The sequence below is a fragment of the Phacochoerus africanus genome, chromosome X (assembly GCF_016906955.1).
Source record: "Phacochoerus africanus isolate WHEZ1 chromosome X, ROS_Pafr_v1, whole genome shotgun sequence".
NCBI classification, from domain to species: Eukaryota; Metazoa; Chordata; class Mammalia; order Artiodactyla; family Suidae; genus Phacochoerus; species Phacochoerus africanus.
Window position 1 is genome coordinate 71158815 of NC_062560.1, and position 20463 is coordinate 71179277.

The window sequence follows — 20463 nt, forward strand, 5'->3', positions numbered from 1 at the left end:
GAAGAAGCCATAAGGACATGGGTTTGAACTCTGGCCTTGCTCAGTAGGTTAAGGATCCTGCATTGCCGTGAGCTGTGGTGTATGTCATAGACGTGGCTAGGATCCCGTGTTGCTGTTTCTCTGTTGTAGGGCGGCAGCTACAACTCTGATTCGACACCTAGCCTGGGAACTTCCACATGCCACAGGTGCAACCCTAAAAAGACAAAAAAAGAAAAAAAATACGTTAACATTATAAAAATTGCCTACTTAATCACTAGTTAACGTCTGTGCTAAAGAAGAAATGATGTGTAAGAACACACTAAATGCAGTAATCAACTTCAGTTGGCTTTGTGTATTTTTCCTCAGTATGTTTACATTTTTAGTTTTGGTTAATATTGAAACTAGTTTATATTCCCTGATCACATATGAACTGATGAGAGAGGAATGTTTCCCAGAAGCATGGCAGGAAAAAAACACCTTTGTCTTCTTCAATCCATGCATACACGTGAGTTGACTTAAGAACAAACACTGTGATTTGAAAATGAATACTGACATAAAACACCATCAGATACTCTGCAAATGCAGACTAGGCTATAACTTAAATATTTCCTCAATTAGTACAAATATAACAAAACAAATTTATAATTTATACCTTTGCTCCATCTGAAATACTGTCCCAGTTTCCACCACTCAAAGAAAACTTTCCATTGCCTATACGCAGCAGTATCTCTTCAGGAGTATCATTAGGGCCATTAGCAAATGGAGTGTAACTATTAATAAAAAATATTTTAATAGGAAGGCATAACATATCTATTAAATCTAAATGAAAGTGGTGCATATAGAATTACATGCATATATTTACTATAGCAAATTTAGAATATTGCCTAAAATTTTCCTTTACTCTTCATATCAAATTTCACTTCTCAATAAACTTAATTCCAATGAATCATTAAACTAAATAGAGAATCTTGCCTACATCAATAGCTTTTTTGGCCTTTAATCAGTTAATCAATGGAAAATAAAATAAGGTTAGATTTTTATATAAAGCTAAGTCTGAAAATCAGACCAGAATAAAACATGCAAATTTTGTACTCTCACAAGCATAAGTTAGCAAACCAAATATGTATAGTATAAAGAAAGTGTTAATTTTACATATTCATAATATATTTACTGCATTGACACCTTATCAATATTATCAATGAAAATAAGTTAATATTTTAATGTCTATGAAAAATTGGTTAAATATTTATATCAGTACTGGAGTTCCCATTGTGGCACAGTGGAAATGAATCTGACTAGGAACCACGAGGTTGCACATTCAATCCCTGGCCTTGCTCAGTGGGTTAAGGATCCAGCGTTGCCGTGAGCTGTGATGTAGACTGCAGACGCGGCTCAGATCTAGTGTTGCTGTGGCTGTGGTGTAGGCCGGCAGCTACAGCTCCGATTAGACCCCTAGCCTGGGAACATCCATATGCCATGGGTGTGGCCCTCAAAAGGCAAAAGACCAAAAAAAAAAAAAAAGACTTATAAGGAAGAGATCTTAATATGATAATATGATGTTAATTCTCTCATATAACAATTAAGTTGAGATAACATTTAATATACATACACACACACAATGTCTTGTTTCATCATGAAATAAATATTTGAAAGCAGCAATCTAGAAATAGTATCTCATTAAAACTAGTACTTCTTATTGCTGTTCATATGCAAACTTTAGCTATTCTTCAGCACTTGCTGTGGTCCATAACTAAATATTTTGCATAAATCTAAAAGTACGTGAAATATGTGACCATATGTGATTATTACCAACCAAACAAATAATTTAGGGTCACCATTTTCATAACATATTTATAAAGCTCCTGCTATGTCAAGCATATTTAATTATACCAAATGCCTTCTTCCAAGTCACAACTAAGTACATTACAATTCTTCAAATTCCATTCTATATATTAGATTTTGCTAAACCAAGCCTTTTTCCACAACCATAAATTTTGACTCCCAAATAAAAGTACCATCCACCATCAGGAGTACAATAGCACTTGTATTATTTATAAATTAACAATATTAACATAACCCAATGATTACTGTTTTTAGTATTTCTTATCCTTTTAAGAGAAGGCAATACACTCCTGTAGTTTAGTATTCTGTAACTATTTTATTTAGATTAGTTATAAAGCTCAAGCGTATTAAATCTCTATTGCCAAGAGAACCAAAATTCAAGTACTTAAAAAAAATAACATCATTAGCAAACTCAGTGGGTAAGCACCTGTTGAACCATGAAATTATTTTACGCTCAAGTAAACATTTTCAAAAAGTAATGAACTCAAATGTAAAATATCAAAATAAAAATATATGCTTTATTTGAAAAAGTTTTAGTTCCAGTTGAACAATCTTTAAATTATATATCTGAATAATGCCTCATTAAACACCTACTATATGTTTTTATAATTGTATAAGTAAACAATATATAATATTTTGAAATGTTGCTAACATTTTCCTTAAGGTTATTTTTATTTGTCCTCTTTCTAGATGAAAATATACAGATGAAATTCAAATAATGATGTGAATTAATTGCAGTGCATAAATTTCTTACCCAGCCAACATTGTATAAAAAAGGACTCCAAGACTCCAAATATCACAAGCAGCATCATAGCCTTGCTGCATAAGAACCTGAGAAAGAAATACTCATTATCTGGTACTACTCAGTATAAACTATGTTTTCTTATCTAAAAGAAAGTCGTTATTCTAGTAATCTCACAAATATTCAGAATTTTAAAAATTAATTTTAATCTTTAAAAAACAGATTCACTTAATATCAAAGGCAAAGTCTTCTGCAACAAACAAACATTCAGTAAGTGGCAAATAATAATAATGTGATTAAGCAACATAGGTGATACAGGAAACAATCTTAAGATATGATCCCTGACCTCAATGAGCTTTCACTGCTCTTAGGAAAATCAGACACAGACATCAAAATTTAAAAGAAAGAGTTTCTGTTGAGGCTCAGTGGGTTAAGAACCCGATGTATTCTCCATGAGGATGTAGGTTCCATCCCTGTCCCTACTCAGTGGGTTAAGGGGTGTTGCCACAAGCTGCAGTGTGGGTTGCAGATGGCTTGGATCCAGTGTTTTACTGAAATAAGAGTTTTAACTAAGGAACAACCCTGCCTTGGCTAAACCTCATACCACCCTTCTTGTAATAATGTAGCAACTACACCCTATGCCCAAGCCAGCAGCCCTGCTAATCGTGTTCCCAGCATTGCTTATCAATTCCGTTTCTGTAGCCTTGCTTGCTCAATTTCTTAGGGAGGAACACTGTCTGCTTGGGGAAGGGGGGAGATCAGGGATGCTTACATGGGAAAATCAAGACCTTGTAACGTATGAAAAAGTTGCTGAGAACAAAGACCTGATGCTCAGACTCTGGAGGTGACTCCTCTGAGCTCGTACCAGTGCTGAATAAACCCTGCTTTTCCATATCTCTAAGTGCCGTTTGTCTCCTTCCGCTGCCACAGTTTTGCGGTTTCCACAACAGTACAGGCTGTGGCATAACTGCAGCTCTGATTGGAACCCTAGCCTGAGAATTTACATATGCTGCAGGTGCAGCCATAAAAATAAAAATAAAATATTAAAATAATATGTACAGAGTACTTAATATATTTTACAACAGTATTGTCTTTTAACCCTGACACTGACTCTATGAGATATTATTTCCATCTTGAAGATGAGGCAACTGAGGCAAATGTTAAATAATTTGCCCAATAACACAAAACTAGAGAGTGGTGAAGCAGGCATTCACACTTTTAATATCTATGATAGTTGCCTCCCTATTACACAAGATGGTAAGATAGTATACAATCCTATGAAAGCAAGATGAATTTATATTTTACATATGAGGCTCATGTATTTAAAAGACTAGTATATGTTTGGATCACGAACACATTTGATAAATTCTGAATGGTCTCATTAATTTTCATACAATAACTTCTGTAGTTTTTTTTCTCTTGGGGATAGTATTAATAAAAATCAAATAATATATTTATTATATATTCATATGAGCTTTCTCTGTGAAGTTAATAGTTTGTTAGAAAAATAAAGAGATGAAATAAGGCCTTTTTTTACTTCAAAAAACAAGCCCACTGCTAAAGCCTTTAGATAGGAACAATACAGAAACATTATTAATGAATTAATACTGTTGATTGCATAAATATCAGCGTGGACATTTCATCTATAAAAGGCTGAAAGTATTAATGTTTGGCTTTGACAATGACCAGACACAAAAATAAGTATCTAACTTAAAATTCAAGATATATATATTTTTCATAGGTAAGTATATTTATAAGAACACACATTTATCTGTAAACTTGAGAAGGTGAAGAGGCTGTATTATACTTATATAACTGGCTTATGTAATTAATGCAAGTGGAGACTACAAAGGCCCTAATAAGTAAAGACATAGAACTAAACAATTCACATCACAGTAAACCTAACTTGGCATCCTCTAGTAAAACATAAACCTCTCCTGATTTTTTACCCCATCTCTTTTCTTTTCTCATCACTTCTTTACAGTTCTAGGCATCGGCATGTTTTCCCGGGTTCTTTTAGGACAGTATTTTTAAAGCTTCCCAGATGATCCAATACACAGCCAAGGTTAAGGGACTACCTAGGAACCAGTTGGACAGGGAAGGGTTAATCAGTGAGTCAGCTATGGGTATTTCATATTTCTGTATTCTTCAGAGTTAATGAGAAGAAAGGCACTGGAAGTATCATATTGCTTAATCTACTTAGGGCCAACCATGAACAACTTGTTTTAGATCTACCACACACTCACACCCATTTTGTATGAGTTAAGAAGAGGCAGTCTACTTTTGTTCTAGTGCGGGTCTCAATATCCTATATATAGCCATAAAAGAAACAGCATGGTGGCAGGACGAATGAAAGAGTACAGTGTAGAAGGTGTGTTTCATACCTTCTTACTTGTACCAAGTTAAATACAAAGAAGACAGAAGTCAGAATTAAAGTAGTTAATGACATTATCTTCTGTCTCATTTGGCTTTCCAAATCATCAAAATGTAACATAGATGGAGATTCTCATACCCTATTTGGAGCAAAATCTATGACAGCCCAAGCCAGAGCAAAGCAAGGTTATTTTACATTTACTTTTTCAAGGAGTTGCAGGCACAGCATCCATCCAATATATTGTAAATTCCCTTAATTCAAGATCATTCTTGGACCTTAGCAGGCATTAAATGTCAGTTGAATAATATGACAGATTTTCTTTTATAAAAGAACAAAATATTTTTGGAGATATATTAATTTTGTGACATAGGTATAGTAGGAAAACACATCTATTAAGTAAACAAGCCTTAAGAAGGTGACCAAATTGATGCATACCAAAAAAACGAATGAATATTCCTTACTTACTCTTCAGCTAAAGTTGCATTGCTAATTAGTTTCTCTATTGGCAAATAAGGGTTCTTTATGCACTGTGATGAAATAATGAATTTATACCCTCATAAATGCTATTATTTATTCAAATATCTGATGGATTCTTGAACCTTTCTGATTCTAGTTTAAAAGATAATGCATTTCACACACTTCATTAATAATTTTTGAAAGGGTCTAAGATGGTTGAAACAAAACTTAACCCAAACACCACTGTATTTCATTCATAACAATTTACAAATATTCACTGATTGCTAACAGAGGTTTTAGAACTTGATAATAAAACTTTTCAAAGTATTTTGAGAATATAAATACTAGCCTAGCCAAAGGTAGTTCAGACACTAGAGGCATTTGTTACGAAGAAGTGGTCTCCCCATGCCCACCTGAAAACCTTCGCTATTACAATGGTGAGAGTGTCTTACTACAATGGAAGTCTGTTAAGATAAAAAGTATCAGTGGGCTGTATTCTATGCTGCAGATTTACACTCATTTGAAAATGCTGACATAGACATTAATCTAAAAGTGTTTACCTAACCTAAACACAGACATAGTCTATATTTTTCATCTTAATACCTGTTTTTAAGATGTTCATCTGAGACACATTCACTCTTAACCTTTTCCAGTGAGAAGTTTTCATCATACCAAGGGGTCCAGGTCCACAAGATTGAGTCAATATTAAGATATCAGCCATTAAAATAGTTATTCTATACTCTTCTGTTATGTCTATTGCATAAATATATTAGAATATTTATGACTATGTATCCTACATTTAATGGAAGAGCCTTAATCTCAAATATTCTATCTTCTTATCCTATAAAACCATTGAAATGACCTAAGAAAGTTAATTTTTTAATGTCTAAGTTATTTTACACCTGGGGGCAGTATAATTACCTCTTCTTGGATCATGCATGCATCCCAAATTCTGTTTTGGGAAATACAGTTTCTACATATTTTAATGTGATAAAAAATTGTACATTCACTGTTCTATGAATATAATTACAATATAGCTTAAGTACATTCTCTGGATATGTATATCATTTCTCATAGAGCAAATTTTATCACAAAAACCTTGTAAAGGAGGTGTTATGCTTCTTCCTCAATATTAACATCTTAAGGGAAGATTTAATAACTTTTAACACTGGAATTTCTCATTATTAGAATGTTATTTTCCTATTTCTTATGTGTCTAGTTTCATAATTAGAAATTATTTTCTAACGGCTACATTACAATACATATTTATTTATATTTAAATATAGGAAATATGTTGTATCTTATATCTGATATGCAATATTATCCAGAAAGGGCTAGTATTTAATATAAAAAATTATAAAAATCATGCACTTGAGATAGGAATTCATCCTCAAATTATTTTATTCTTCTGACTTGGCCAATTCAATTTTTCAAACCTGAGAATTTTGAGTATTTTCACTTCTGTCAAACATATAACATATGAGTTAGTGTTATAAGATGTAAGAACAGTTCTTGACTTAAAAACAAAACTTATAAAGAATCTATATGGTCAAATGTCATTCCTGATTTATTTTTTTTTACCAACCACACTTTCACTGCTGTGGGAGTTGCTAATGTCAAAGCTCCCATCCCCATTATCAGAACTGACAGATTGCTAGAGCTGGCCAAGTGTGAAATGTGCGTCCCTTGACTTCCTCAGCCTCATCTTTCCTGACTTTTCTCTAAGATCTACATATGACAGTTATTTGCCAAGAAAAACCCCACTTGATTATAAAAACCCCTGTGAAACTATTCTCCAGGAAATAGATCTTAAAGACAATTGGGAATGGCATTACCCATGTTACGTATAATGCCAAATAATATATAAATCACCTGATGTTCAGCACAAGTGAAAATATCTGAAAACCTACATTCAGTGAATGCTGGGTATTAAAAAGTTTATTTAAGTACTTTAAATCTCAGTTTCCTCATTTGGAATATTTAATATGTTGAAGGTGGGGTTATCTCTACTCTCTTCCCAGTTCTAAAAAGGTATGATTCTGGAGTTCCCATTGTGGCTCAGCAGACTAAAATCTGACTAGTATCCATGAGAATGTGGGTTCAATCCCCAGCCTTGCTCAGTGGGTTAAAGGATCCAGTGTTACCATAAGCTGTGATTAGGCTAGCAGCTGCAGCTCTGATTTGACCCCTAGCCTGGGAACTTCCATATATAGTGGGTGCACCCCTAAAAAGAAAAAAAAAAAAAGAAAAAGGAAAAAAGGTATGATTCGGAAACGAGTATATAACCCCAAAGAATAGAATAGTCTGATTATTACATGCAGGTTGGTTTCAGATGCTAGTTACTAGTCTGAATATTTATATCGGGAGTTATCAGAATTCAAAAACAATTTAAAGAGCTTTATCTGCCTCCTGCAACATATAAATGACATGACATATATTCAAATAAAGGAAAATAATGAAAGGCAAATACTGAAGTTTTAAAGAATACCTCAGGTGCTACAAAGTTTGCAGTGTAGCATGGAGTTAGGAGAAGTCCATTTTCTCCTCGAAGTTGTTTTGCAAACCCAAAATCACAGATCTTAATGGAGTCTGCATTGGCTGATTCATCCATGTATAAAATATTACTAGGTTTAAGATCACGATGAACAACCTTGAACATAAAAGGGAAAAAAAAGCATTACATTTCTATACCTAACTAAATATCTGTTAAATACATGACAAATTAATATGTTTCCAGGAAAAGGAAATGTATCAATCATAAAATTTTGAAAATGATAGTTTCTTCAACCTTGATAGCCTTGAAAACCTGAAGTTTACAGAGGCAATTACCTCTATCAGATAGATATGCTAGTTTTTATTCAAGCCACCACTTTTGTTAACCATTCCCAATCTCAAAGTATAAAATCTCAATTTCCAGTTTAATTTGTAGATATAATATGCTAAGACTCTACCCAACAACCCCTTCCCTATGGTAAACAGTTCTAAAACCTGAGTATAAAAATCAACTACCTTGAAAGTACTGCAGAATGAACAAAAGGAAACAAGACCCTGGTGGGGAGTACATACTTGGCTGAAGGAGGGAGCTATATATGAATAGGTTCCCCTACCTGTGGGTTTTAGCCTTGAACTAAGTGCAGTCCCTATGGCACACAGCAGTGGTGAGGACAGGCTTTTCCATGAAAAGCCCTCTGTCTAACTAGTATGGAGGACTAGAAATGAAATTCTGGGAAATCATGAATGCTGAGAGTAGGAATACTGTAAGAGAAAGAGCCAGAACTGATCTATGAATCAAAAAGGGATTAATCTACAAAGTATGCAAACATCTCATACAGCTTTATATCAAAAAATAAACCCAATCAATAAATGGCCAGAAGATCTGAATAGAAATTTATCTAAAGAAGACATACAGATAGCCAAAAAACACATGAAAAGATGCTCAACATCACTAATTATTAGAGAAATGCAAATCAAAACTGCAATGAGATATCACCTCATACCAGTCAGAATGGCCATCATACAAATGTCTATGAACAGGACTTCCCTGGTGGCTTAGAGGGTTAAGGATCTAGCATTGTCATTGTTGTGTCTCAGGTTCAATCCCTGTCCCAGGAACTTCTACATGCCATGGGCACAGCCTCAAAAAAGTCTACAAAAAATAAATGTGGAGAAAAGGGAACACTTCTATACCATTGGTGGGAATGTAAGTTGGTGCAACCACTATGGAAAACAGTATGGAGCTTCCTTGAAAAGACTAAATATAGAACTACCACATGATCCAGCAATCCCACTCCTGGGCATAGACCTGGAGAAAATCTTAATTTGAAAAGACACATGTATCCCACTGCAGCACTATTACAATAGCCAAAACATGGAAGCAACCTAAATGTCCATTGACAGAAGAATGGATAAAAAGGAAGTGGTACATATATACAATGGAATATTATTCAGCAATAAAAAAGAACAAAGTAATGCCATTTGAAGCAACCTTAGACTAAGTGAAGTAAGTCAGAGAAAGACATACGAGATTACTAACATGTGGAATCCAATAAAAAAGATGCAAAGGAACTTATTCACAAAATATAAAGAGATTCAAAGATTTTTAAAACAAACTTATGGTTACAAAGGGGAAACACTGTTGGAGGTTAGGATTAACATATACACACTACTATAGTCAAAAGCGGTAACAAGGAACTACTGTTTAGCACAGGGAATTCTATTCTATACTCTGATAGACTACACAGGGAAAGAATCTGAAAAAGAATGGACACACATATGTATACATATACATGGATGGATATGTATATGTGCATGTGTGTGTGTGTATGTATAACTGATTCACTTTGCTGTGCAGCTGAAACTAACACAACATTGCAGTCAACCATACTCCAATAACATTTATTTTAAAAAAATGTGTAGAGAAGGCTCAAAGCAGTTCATAAAGCCAAAAGATATAAATAGACACTGTAACTGTTGCCCCAAAAGCAGTTTTCAGTACAAACCCTGCAAAGGAAATTACACACTAAAACAGAACAAAAATAGTCATTGGAGAAAAATAACAGAATAAAACAAATCCCCACAAGTTTATATTCAAAGGTGCAGTACACAATCCAAAATTATCTGATATACAAAGAACCAAAATAAAAATGGAACACAGGTGTTTTCTTTGTGGCTCAGAGGGTTAAGGACCCAATGTTGTCTCTGTGAAGATGTTGGTTTGATTCCTGGCTTGGATCAGTGGATTAAGAATACTGGGTTGCCACAAGCTGAGGCATAGGCCACAGATGTGGCTTGGATCTGGTGCAGACATGGCTGTGGCGTAACCTGCAGTTGCAGCTCCAAATCAACCCATGACCTGGTAACTTTCATATGTTGGAAGCACAGTCATAAAAAGAAAAAAAATGGATAACAGTTTTAAGAAAAAAGAAAATTAATTCCAACTCCAAGAAAACCATATTGGACCTAACGCCAAAGATTTAAAAATGGCTATTATTATATGTAACATGATAGATATGCTAACTAATGTTAAGGTAATAATCATATTGTGTATATAAAAGTCTTGAGCCAACACATTGTATAACTTTAACATACACAATGTTATATGTCAATTATATCTCAACAAAAATGTATTGTTCTAAAGTAATAAGACTAAACAATGAAATCTTAGAAAAGGAATACAAAAATACAATACCTTTTAAAATTACACCCCCAAAAATCAAATACCTGGGAATACACCTGAAAAAGGAGGCAAAGGACTTATATGCCGAGAACTATAAAACTTTAATCAAGGAAATTAAAGAAGATGTAAAGAAGTGGAAAGATATACCATGCTCCTGGGTTGGAAAAATTAATATTGTAAAAATCACCATACCACCCAAAGCAATATACAGATTCAATGCAATACCTATCAAATTACCAATTGCATTTTTCACAGAATTAGAACAAACTATCCAAAAACTTATATGGAACCACAAAAGACCCAAAATTGCCAAAGCACTTCTGAGGAACAAAAACCAAGCAGAAGGCATAACTCTCCCAGAATTCAGGCAATATTCCAAAGCCACAGTCATCAAGACAATGTGGTACTGGTACCAAAACAGACATACAGACAAGTGGAACAGAGTAGAGAACCCAGAAATAAACCCAGACAACCATGGTCAATTAATCTTTGACAAAGGAGGCGAGAACATAAAATGAGGAAAAGACAATCTTTTCAGCAAGCATTGCTGGAAAACCTGGACAACTGCATGCAAATCAATGAAACTAGAACACATCTTCATGCCATGCACCAAAATAAACTCAAAATGGCTGAAAGACTTAAATATAAGACAAGACACCATCAAACCCCTGGAAGAGAATATAGGCAAAAATATTCTCTGACATCAACCTTACAAATGTTTTCTCAGGTCAGTCTCCAAAAATAACAGAAATAAAAGCAAAAATAAACCAATGGGACCTCATCAAACTGACAAGTTTTGCACAGCAAAGGAAAACAAAAAGACAACTTATAGTATGGGAGAAAATAATTTCAAAAGATACAACTCACAAGGGCTTAATCTCTAAAATATACAAGCAACTTATACAACTCAACAGCAAAAAAACCAATCACCCAATGGAAAAATGGGCAAAAGACCTGAATAGACATTTCTCCAAGGAAGATATACAGATGGCCAGAAAACACCTGAAAAAACGCTCAACATCACTGATTATTAGAGACATGCAAATCAAAACTACCACAAGATACCACCTCACGCCAGTCAGAATGGCCATCATTATCAAGTCCACAATTAACAAATGCTGGAGGGGGTGTGGAGAAAAGGGAACCCTCCTGCACTCTTAGTGGGAATGTAAGCTGGTACAACCATTACAGAGATCAGTATGGAGCTACCTTAGAAAACTATGCATAGAAATACCATATGACCCAGAAATCCCACTCTTGGGCATAAATCGGGACAAAACTTTCCTTAAAAAAAACACATGCACCTGCATGTTCATTGCAGCACTATTCACAATAACCAAGACATGGAAACAACCCAAATGTCCATTAACAGATGACTGGATTAGGAAGATGTGGTATATATACACAATGGAATACTATTCATCCATAGAAAGAATGAAATAATGCCATTTGCAGCCACATGGATGGAACTAGAGATTCTCATCCTGAGTGAAGTAAGTCAGAAAGAGACAAATACCATATGATATCGCTTATATCTGGAATCTAATACATGGCACAAGTGAGTCTTTCCACAGAAAAGAAAATCATGGACATGGAGAACAGACTTGTGGTTGCCAAGGGGGATGGGGTGGGAGTGTGGTGGATTGGGAGCTTGGGGTTAATAGATGCAGACTATTGCCTTAGGAATGGATTAGCGATGAGATCCTGCTGTGTAGCAATGTCTAGTCACTTTTGCTGGAGCATGGTAATGTGAGAAATAGAATGTGTACATGTGTGTGTAACTGGGTCACCATGCTGTATAGTAGAAAGAAAAATTGTATTGGAGAAATAACAATTAAAAACATAAAATTAAATAAAGAAATAAGTAAATAAATTTTACTGAAAAAAATTTTAAAAATGAAGTGGCTATTACAACCGTTGTCAATGAGGTAAAACAAAACATACATTCAATGCATGAAACTCTTGGCAGAAAAACAGAAACAATAAATAAGAACCAAGTTAAATGCCAGAAATGGAAAATATTCTAAAATTCTGTATGTAATGATTTTCCTACTGATAATAACCACTTCATTTAATCTAATTCTATCTTTAATCAGCATCTTCCTACATTGAAAGCTCTTTAAAGACATGGATCAAGTTTAAATTCATAGTTGAATATACAACACATTTTAAAATGTCTGGTATGTAGAAATGCTCATTACATGTCTATTTTTAATTTACTTAATTGATGTATTATTTTACTTATAAATAAAGAAAAGATCTTTATCATTTTCATCTCAAAAATTCTGGTTGTCCTTTATTTTAGAGTACTGATAAAGACAATCAAGGGATTAGATTATTATAAAACTACTCCTTTAGCATTATACAGTTTATATTTCAAAATGGTGAAATTGTACTCTCTTAAGCCACACTCAAACGTGAGTCCTGGCCTACTTTTCTTAATTATAAAATGGGCTCATGTAAATTTTCACCATCCCAAATCTGGGTTGTCAATTTTTTTATTGTTTATACTTAAGTGGATACATATCCACTATTACAACTGATTCAAACTTAAATTTTAAAATTATTCGTGACTGGTTTCCTTTTTTAACTATACATTTTATTAATATATAATAAAAATGATCTTTTTTTGGTAACTCAATTCATTTGCTTTCCTTATGAAGAGACAGGAAGCAAAATAACAGGACTGTTCCCCCACTGGAAATTTTAATATATTAATACTTCAAATGTTTAGAATCCATATTGTACACTATATTTGGGAGAGGTGTTGGAAGGAGTCAAGATATACAGTCCTCTTACCACCAGAACTTCATTTGTTATGTATAATGTAACTTGAATAACATTCAGAACATGTCCCTAAATAATTCTTTTACATTTCACCTTTAAGTTTTATTAGGTTTAATAATTTCAAAGTCAAGGTTAGATACATTTGTATAATTCAAACCACCTTTAAAACTAATATGCTATTAAATTAGGGCAAATAGGCAGAGTAAATATAATTATTAAGGTATTACTCAATTTCCTAAAACCTTTAACCTACACCATATCAGATTTTTATTAGGATATACTATATAAAAATATGATATAAAAAGCCCTATATATAAATTTATGAAGATATATATCTCATAATTTAAAGGAAGAATATAATTACAACTTACTCCTTGACAATGAAGATAGTCAACTGTCTTAGTTATTATAAACAGTACATCACTAGCTTCTCGTTCTGAGAAACACTTTTGTTTGAGAATACGGTCAAGTAGTTCCCCTCCTTTCATCAAATCCGTAACAAGGTAAACATATCTACCATCATCATAAACCTAAAAAAGAACATATTTTTAAAATGTTATTGTTTATCATTACAATTCTGAAATGTTTAAATTATATTTACTTTGCTTTTCTAATGAAACTTGAGTGTTAAAAAAGACATTATTCCTTTTAAAAAGACTATATTCCTTAATATAGTACAGGCCCTGCTAAAGATTAAACTGGCTAAACAGACTCCTACACCATCCTGTGAGACCATGTTAAAAACATAATTTTATTAACTTTAGAAGTTTTCTATTATACTTCATTAAAGAATATAAATGGAAAAAGAGAACTCTGTCTCTCAAATGGCGTCTATATCATTTTTTACTGTATTATAGCCACTTTCCTTCCTTAATAAATAATAGTAAGCTTCCTTCTAGCAGTAAATACATATTTGTTTTTTTAATATTCTTCCTGTGGTCCATTATTTGACATAGTGTCTTAAATTTGTTGAATTAAAATACTATATCAAGGAGAATAAATTAAAAATATATACACTTTTTTCAGGGCAAATGATACCTATATCTACACATATAAACATATATGTGTATACATATATCTATGTATATGTATATCATATATATATACACATATTTACATAATATATAAACTATTGTTTAAGGATTACTCAAAATGCATATCATACTATCTAAAACAAACTGATCAAGGTGATGGTTGATTTGTCTGCCATCTCTAAAAAGAAAAGAGCATTATTTTCTTAATATGAAAAGTCAGCATTCAGTAACATTTATTAATTTGAGTTATATGCTCATTTTACAAAACTACAGACTAATACTATTTAACCCAAGCTACAATTCATAATTCTACAGCCAAGTGCTACACAATCAAGAAAGTAAAATCTCCCAGAATTTGGCAGATTCCCAGTCTCTTATATCTTACATATTTACAGTACTAGAGAATAATAAACAGTGCTGGTGGTAATGTTAACTAATTAACCATTAGAATATATTCAAGTAATCAGAACACTCTCATTTACCAAACATCATAGTTCCTTTTTGATGTTTTATAACAAAGGCAGGAGTATAGTATCACAGGGGAAAAAAAGAATTGAAGTGGCAAATTTAAGAGTCTTAAGATTTTGCGGCATGAAAGTAAATATTCTATGGACATGAAAAGTTTCAATAAGGAAATAATGTGCCAATTAATAACTTAATTAACTTAGCTGATACATAGATTTTTAAATACCTACATCCTTTAAAGTGATAATGTTGGGGTGTTGTCCATAGTGCATCAAAATTTCAATTTCTTCTGAGGGGTCTCTCTTACTTTTGTCAATGATCTAAGAAATAAGATAAGAAAAATCTCAGAGGAAAATTATTTTCTTTATCTAAATAGTAATGACATATTTTCAACTTGGTTATATTTTCAAGCAAATGATAAAACTCAAGAGTGATGCTTGTCCCATGTTATTTAAACACTTAAAAATTTCTTATAAGTGAAACTAAATAAAAAACACAGAACACTTTCTTTAACATTATATTCCATTTACCTGAAACCATACTGATACTATGATCCAAATGAGATAGTAACTGGCGCAATTGCATTATTCAAACTTAACATACTGCATTAACATAAAATTATTCAAAAGTAAGGCATTCATGAAACACACTGTTCCTCCAAAATAAAGTCTTTTTTATGGAACAAAATAAACTCATGGGAAGAAATTCAAGATGAAAATATTGTCTGAAGAGATTTTCTTCATCATTTTATCTTTGCTTTCTCCACTTTTCCATTGAAAAATGTCTGTCAGTTAACCTGCAATTTAACTTACATATATAAAACAAACTAACAAAAAGTCAGGCTCAGAGACAATACCTTCACTGCAAATTCCATGCTGGTAGCACTATGTATGCATCGCTTGCAAACAGAATATGAGCCAACACCAATATCCTCTTTCAATTCATACATTTCACCAAATTGTGCAGCATTTCCATTTATCTGTTTTTGTTAAAAAGTAAAATACGAAAGAGAATGACATATTTTCACATTTTTATTTGCTCTCCTAAGTATACATTCTTCTTTTAAAAATGAAGAATAATTCTAGACAAGTTTTCACAGCATTTATAAATGGCTTACACAGATTTTGAGCTAATCCTAAACTGTAGTCTTTCTAGATCTCCAGAAGCCAATACAATAAATCAGCTAGCTAATATATCACCCATTACATTTTCTTGCAAAAAGAGATTACATAAATACATAAATATAATTAAAGGTTACTACTGTCCCTTTTCCCCAAAACATATAGAAACACCTTTAATTCATTATTATACACAGAGATAAATGAAATTAAAAATCACTTTAAAATCTCTATAAATCCATTAGCAATAACTGAAGGAAATAATTATCCCTAATCTGAATAATCTGATTAAGTGGGATTTACCTGAACAATTGGTAATACATTTGTACTTGTGATAGGAGTGATTTTATATTCTTCTGCAATAGAAGTTGCAACAAAGCTGAATCCTTTGAAGAGCTGATGAGCATTAGCACTGGCTGGCAAACCAGGAGAATCTAATGTCCAAATAGTTACATTTAATTAGACCTATATAGAATTCTATGATATGAAATGTCAGCATCTCTTTGAATATAAAGGAAAACAATAAATGTTACCATCAGATATACTAGTATGCAAGCTCCACATGGACTTTAATTTTTTTGAATTTATTTTTTTTCCCACTGTACAGCAAGGGGATCAAGTTATCCTTACATGTATACATTTTTCCCCCCACCCTTGTTCTGTTGCAATATGAGTATCTAGACATAGTTCTCAATGCTACTCAGCAGTATCTCCTTGCAAATCTATTCTAAGTTGTGTCTGATAAGCCCAAGCTCCCGATCCCTCCCACCCCTCCAGGTGGCCACAAGTCTATTTTCCAAGTCCATGATTTTCTTTTCTGTGGAGATGTTCATTTGTGCTAGATATTAGATTCCAGTTATAAGTGATATCATATGGTATTTGTCTTTGTCTTTCTGACTCATTTCACTCAGTATGAGATACTCTAGTTCCATCCATGTTGCTGCAAAAGACATTATGTCATTCTTTGTTATGGCTGAGTAGTATTCCATTGTGTACATATACCACATCTTCCTAATTCTGTAATTTTTTGTCTGTTCACTGCCGCATCCTCACTGCTTAGTACATAGTAGGTATTCAATATTTGTTGAACAAATGCATCAAACAGATACCAATAAAAGTAAACCTCATTAAATACTAAACTATAAGAGTCAAATTGATATATCTCATATCTTACCTACTTTCATTCTCTAACATGTCAAAAAAAACTTTTAAAATAAGAAAAAAAGAAAATGCACCCTTTGCTCTAGCCCTTGGTTCCCTAATAAATATTTCCCATGTAGAGCCTTTACTTGAAAGTTGTCCAAGCAATGCTGCATATACAATCCAAACTTCCATATAAGGCAAACCACCTTCTGCAAAATTATAATTCTTTCAGTTTTTACCTAAGAAGTTAATTTTTTTAATCATCTAACTGAATAAAAGCCCCAATGCTACACATAAACGTGAATTACCTTTAGGTGTTTTTGCAGTAAATTCAGGATCAAAACAAAAAGTATCATCTGGTTTTCCAGAAGCAGGTTTGAAAGGAGGATGAACTTCTCTTTTATATAATTTCTGGAAGAAATAACAGAATAATGCAAAAACATATTAATACTTTTAAAATTATTATACTTTGTAAGTGAAAGCAGAACATGATATTCACAGTCCTTAACAGAATACTCATAATTTCATTAAGTGAAATTTCAACAGGCATCAGGAATCTGTTAACCAAATTCTTAAATTCTAACCCAGTATCTCTCTAAATTTGAGGGATAATAAACAGAATCAAATGAGAACAAGAAACACAGCATCAATGCCACAAGCTGCATTCACAAGTAATAATACTGTTCAGTTTCAGATATCAAAAACTGACTTGAATTCTCAGTGGTAAAATAACTATACAGATTATACCACAATGTTACCATGCATAAATAGCTAATAACATTAAAGAATTTCAAAATTAATAGTCTATCTCCAAGAAGTATGTATTATATACCTATGTTTTTTCACATAAAAACATGCATTTTCTATAAATTCTTTTTATAGAATTCAAAAATTTAAATTTGTCTTAAAAAAATCTAACTTCCAAAAATTTATCTTTTTGAAAGACATAAACTATCTTACAAAAATCTTCTTTTTGGGGGAAATCAACTTTTTTAAAAAGCTCACAGTCCGACAGTGGAGGAAAATGAATAAAGGATTACTCTAATTTTAATTTATTTAAATATGTAAATATTCCACTTTTGATATTTAAATTAAGATACCACCTCACACCAGTCAGAATGGCCATCATTAATAAGTGCACAAATAACAAATGCTGGAGGAGGTGTGGAGAAAAGGGAAGCATCCTGCACTGCTAGTGGGAATGTCAGCTGGTACAATCACTATGAAGATCAGTATAGAGGTACCTTACAAAACTACACATAGAACTACCATATGACCCAGCAATCCCACTCTTGGGCATAAATCTGGACAAAACTTGCCTTAAAAAAGACACATGTCCCCGCATGTTCATTGAAGCTCCATTCACAATAGCCAAAGACATGGAAACAACCCAAATGTCCATCAACAGGTGATTGGATTAAGAAGATGTGGTATATATACACAATGCAATACTACTCATCCATAAGAACAAAATAATGACATTTGCAGCAACATGGATGGAATTAGAGACTCTCATCCTGAGTGAAGTAGTCAGAAAGAGAAAGACAAATACCATATGATAGCACTTATATCTGGAATCTAATATATGGCAAAAGTGAACCTTTCCACGGAAAAGAAAATCATGGACTTGGAGAATAGACTTGTGGTTGCCAAGGAGGAGGGGGAGGGGGAGGGAGTGGAGTGTTTAGGGAGCTTGGGGTTAATAGATACAGATACTGCCTTTGGAATGGATTAGCAATGAGATCCTGCTGTGTAGCACTGGGAACTATGTCTAGTCACTTATGATGGAGCATGATAATTTATGAAAATAGAATGTGTACATGTATGTGTAACTGGGTCATCATGCTGTATTGACAGAACACTCTAAACTAGCCATGATGGAAAAAAAATCATTATACATTAAAAAAGAGCAATAAATATAAACTGCTTAGATATAAAAATGATGGAAAAAATAATTTCCAGTTGTTTCAGTTTAGGGAAGAGGAAGAGATGCATTAGAAAAAAAAAAAAAAGACAAGGGAAAGAAAGGATACCAAAAGAGGGATGCACATAGATATGACAAAGGACAGACTCCTATGCAGTATGTCTATTGCGTGCCCTTTTAGGTTATTAATACTAATGGTTTATGTTATGTTGCAGTTTTACAACTATAAAAAATAAATCAAGATCTGAAACTTGTTCTACAAGCCAGATGAAATAATAATTAGGTCAATGGATAATGGCTCTTTACCCCTTCCTTAGACATCAAAAGAGACAATTTTTCTTTTAGAAACATTTTCAATACCAATACGGAACTAAATAATCAAAAATGCTTACCTATGATGATTAATAGTACATAAAATACATAAAGCTGTGTTTTTTTAAGTGAGCTTTTCTAAGAAAAGCTCTTTAGTCTGGGAGTTGCAATTCAATATATGACAGCAGAATTTCACAGTGTTTTTGTTGTCATTTCCTCTCAAAATTTAGTGAAATACCTATACAAAGATATTCACTTCTTAACGAATTTAATTTGTTTTAACACATGACAAAGAACCATTTGAAGTAAAATAACATCTTAGATTCCACAGAATTAATTTTTTTCTATAAGAATCTGCCCTATCACTCATCCCTGTCTCTTTTCGCTTCCTCCCCCTCCATTCCCAACCTAGAATAAGGGAGAATATTAACCATACTTAACAGGTAAGATAAATGAAAAACAATATTTACTAAATATCATCCACATAGCTTCTAGTTCAAGGTAATTGCTGTGATATGCTACACCTGTAAATAAAAATCTCATACTAAATATAAAACAAATCCAGACTTTATCAGTAAAGTCCACATATTACCATCTACCATCCAGTTTCTGCTCTTATTAAAAGCATTTGGTAACAAATGTTCTACTGAACTTACATTCCAGTCAATATTTGCAAAAAAAAGATGTCTTTTGATTTCATCAACTCCTTCTGAACCTACAAAAATGGAAAGAATTTTTTACTGGCATGATTTTTTTTAAAAGTCTGTCTACCTGGTTTCTAGGCTATTATCTGTAAACAGGAGTACAAACATTTCAGAGATTAACTGCAGTGAAAACTTTATGACTTTATGATTTCTTTTCTTTTCTTTCTTTTTTTTTTTTTTTTTTTGCTTTTTAGGGCCTTGCCCACAGCATATGGAGGTTACCAGGCTAGGGGTCGAATTGGAGCTACAGCTGCCGGCCTATACCACAGCAATGTAGGATCCGAGCTGCTTCTAGGACCTAGATCACAATTCAAGGCAATGCTGGACCCTGTCCCACTGAGCGAGGCCAAGGATTGAACCCACATCCTCATGGATACTAGTTGGATTTGTTTCTGCTGTGTCACAAT

The 20463-nt window shown here is 33.0% G+C and overlaps 1 protein-coding gene across 3 annotated transcripts in view; it reads right to left on the reverse strand.

Annotated features, from left to right (window-relative positions):
* Nucleotides 1-20463, reverse strand: part of RPS6KA6 (ribosomal protein S6 kinase A6) — a 174477-nt gene that overhangs the window by 15617 nt on the left and 138397 nt on the right. For all 3 annotated transcript variants that reach the window (XM_047765584.1, XM_047765586.1, XM_047765585.1), the window contains exons 12-20: nucleotides 20009-20067; nucleotides 17425-17527; nucleotides 16277-16407; nucleotides 15712-15834; nucleotides 15086-15175; nucleotides 13728-13886; nucleotides 7882-8043; nucleotides 2576-2652; nucleotides 632-749 (exon numbers count right to left, since the gene is read on the reverse strand). In XM_047765584.1, coding sequence (XP_047621540.1) covers nucleotides 632-749; nucleotides 2576-2652; nucleotides 7882-8043; nucleotides 13728-13886; nucleotides 15086-15175; nucleotides 15712-15834; nucleotides 16277-16407; nucleotides 17425-17527; nucleotides 20009-20067 — 1022 coding nt within the window. The remainder of the gene's footprint in view (nucleotides 1-631; nucleotides 750-2575; nucleotides 2653-7881; nucleotides 8044-13727; nucleotides 13887-15085; nucleotides 15176-15711; nucleotides 15835-16276; nucleotides 16408-17424; nucleotides 17528-20008; nucleotides 20068-20463) is intronic.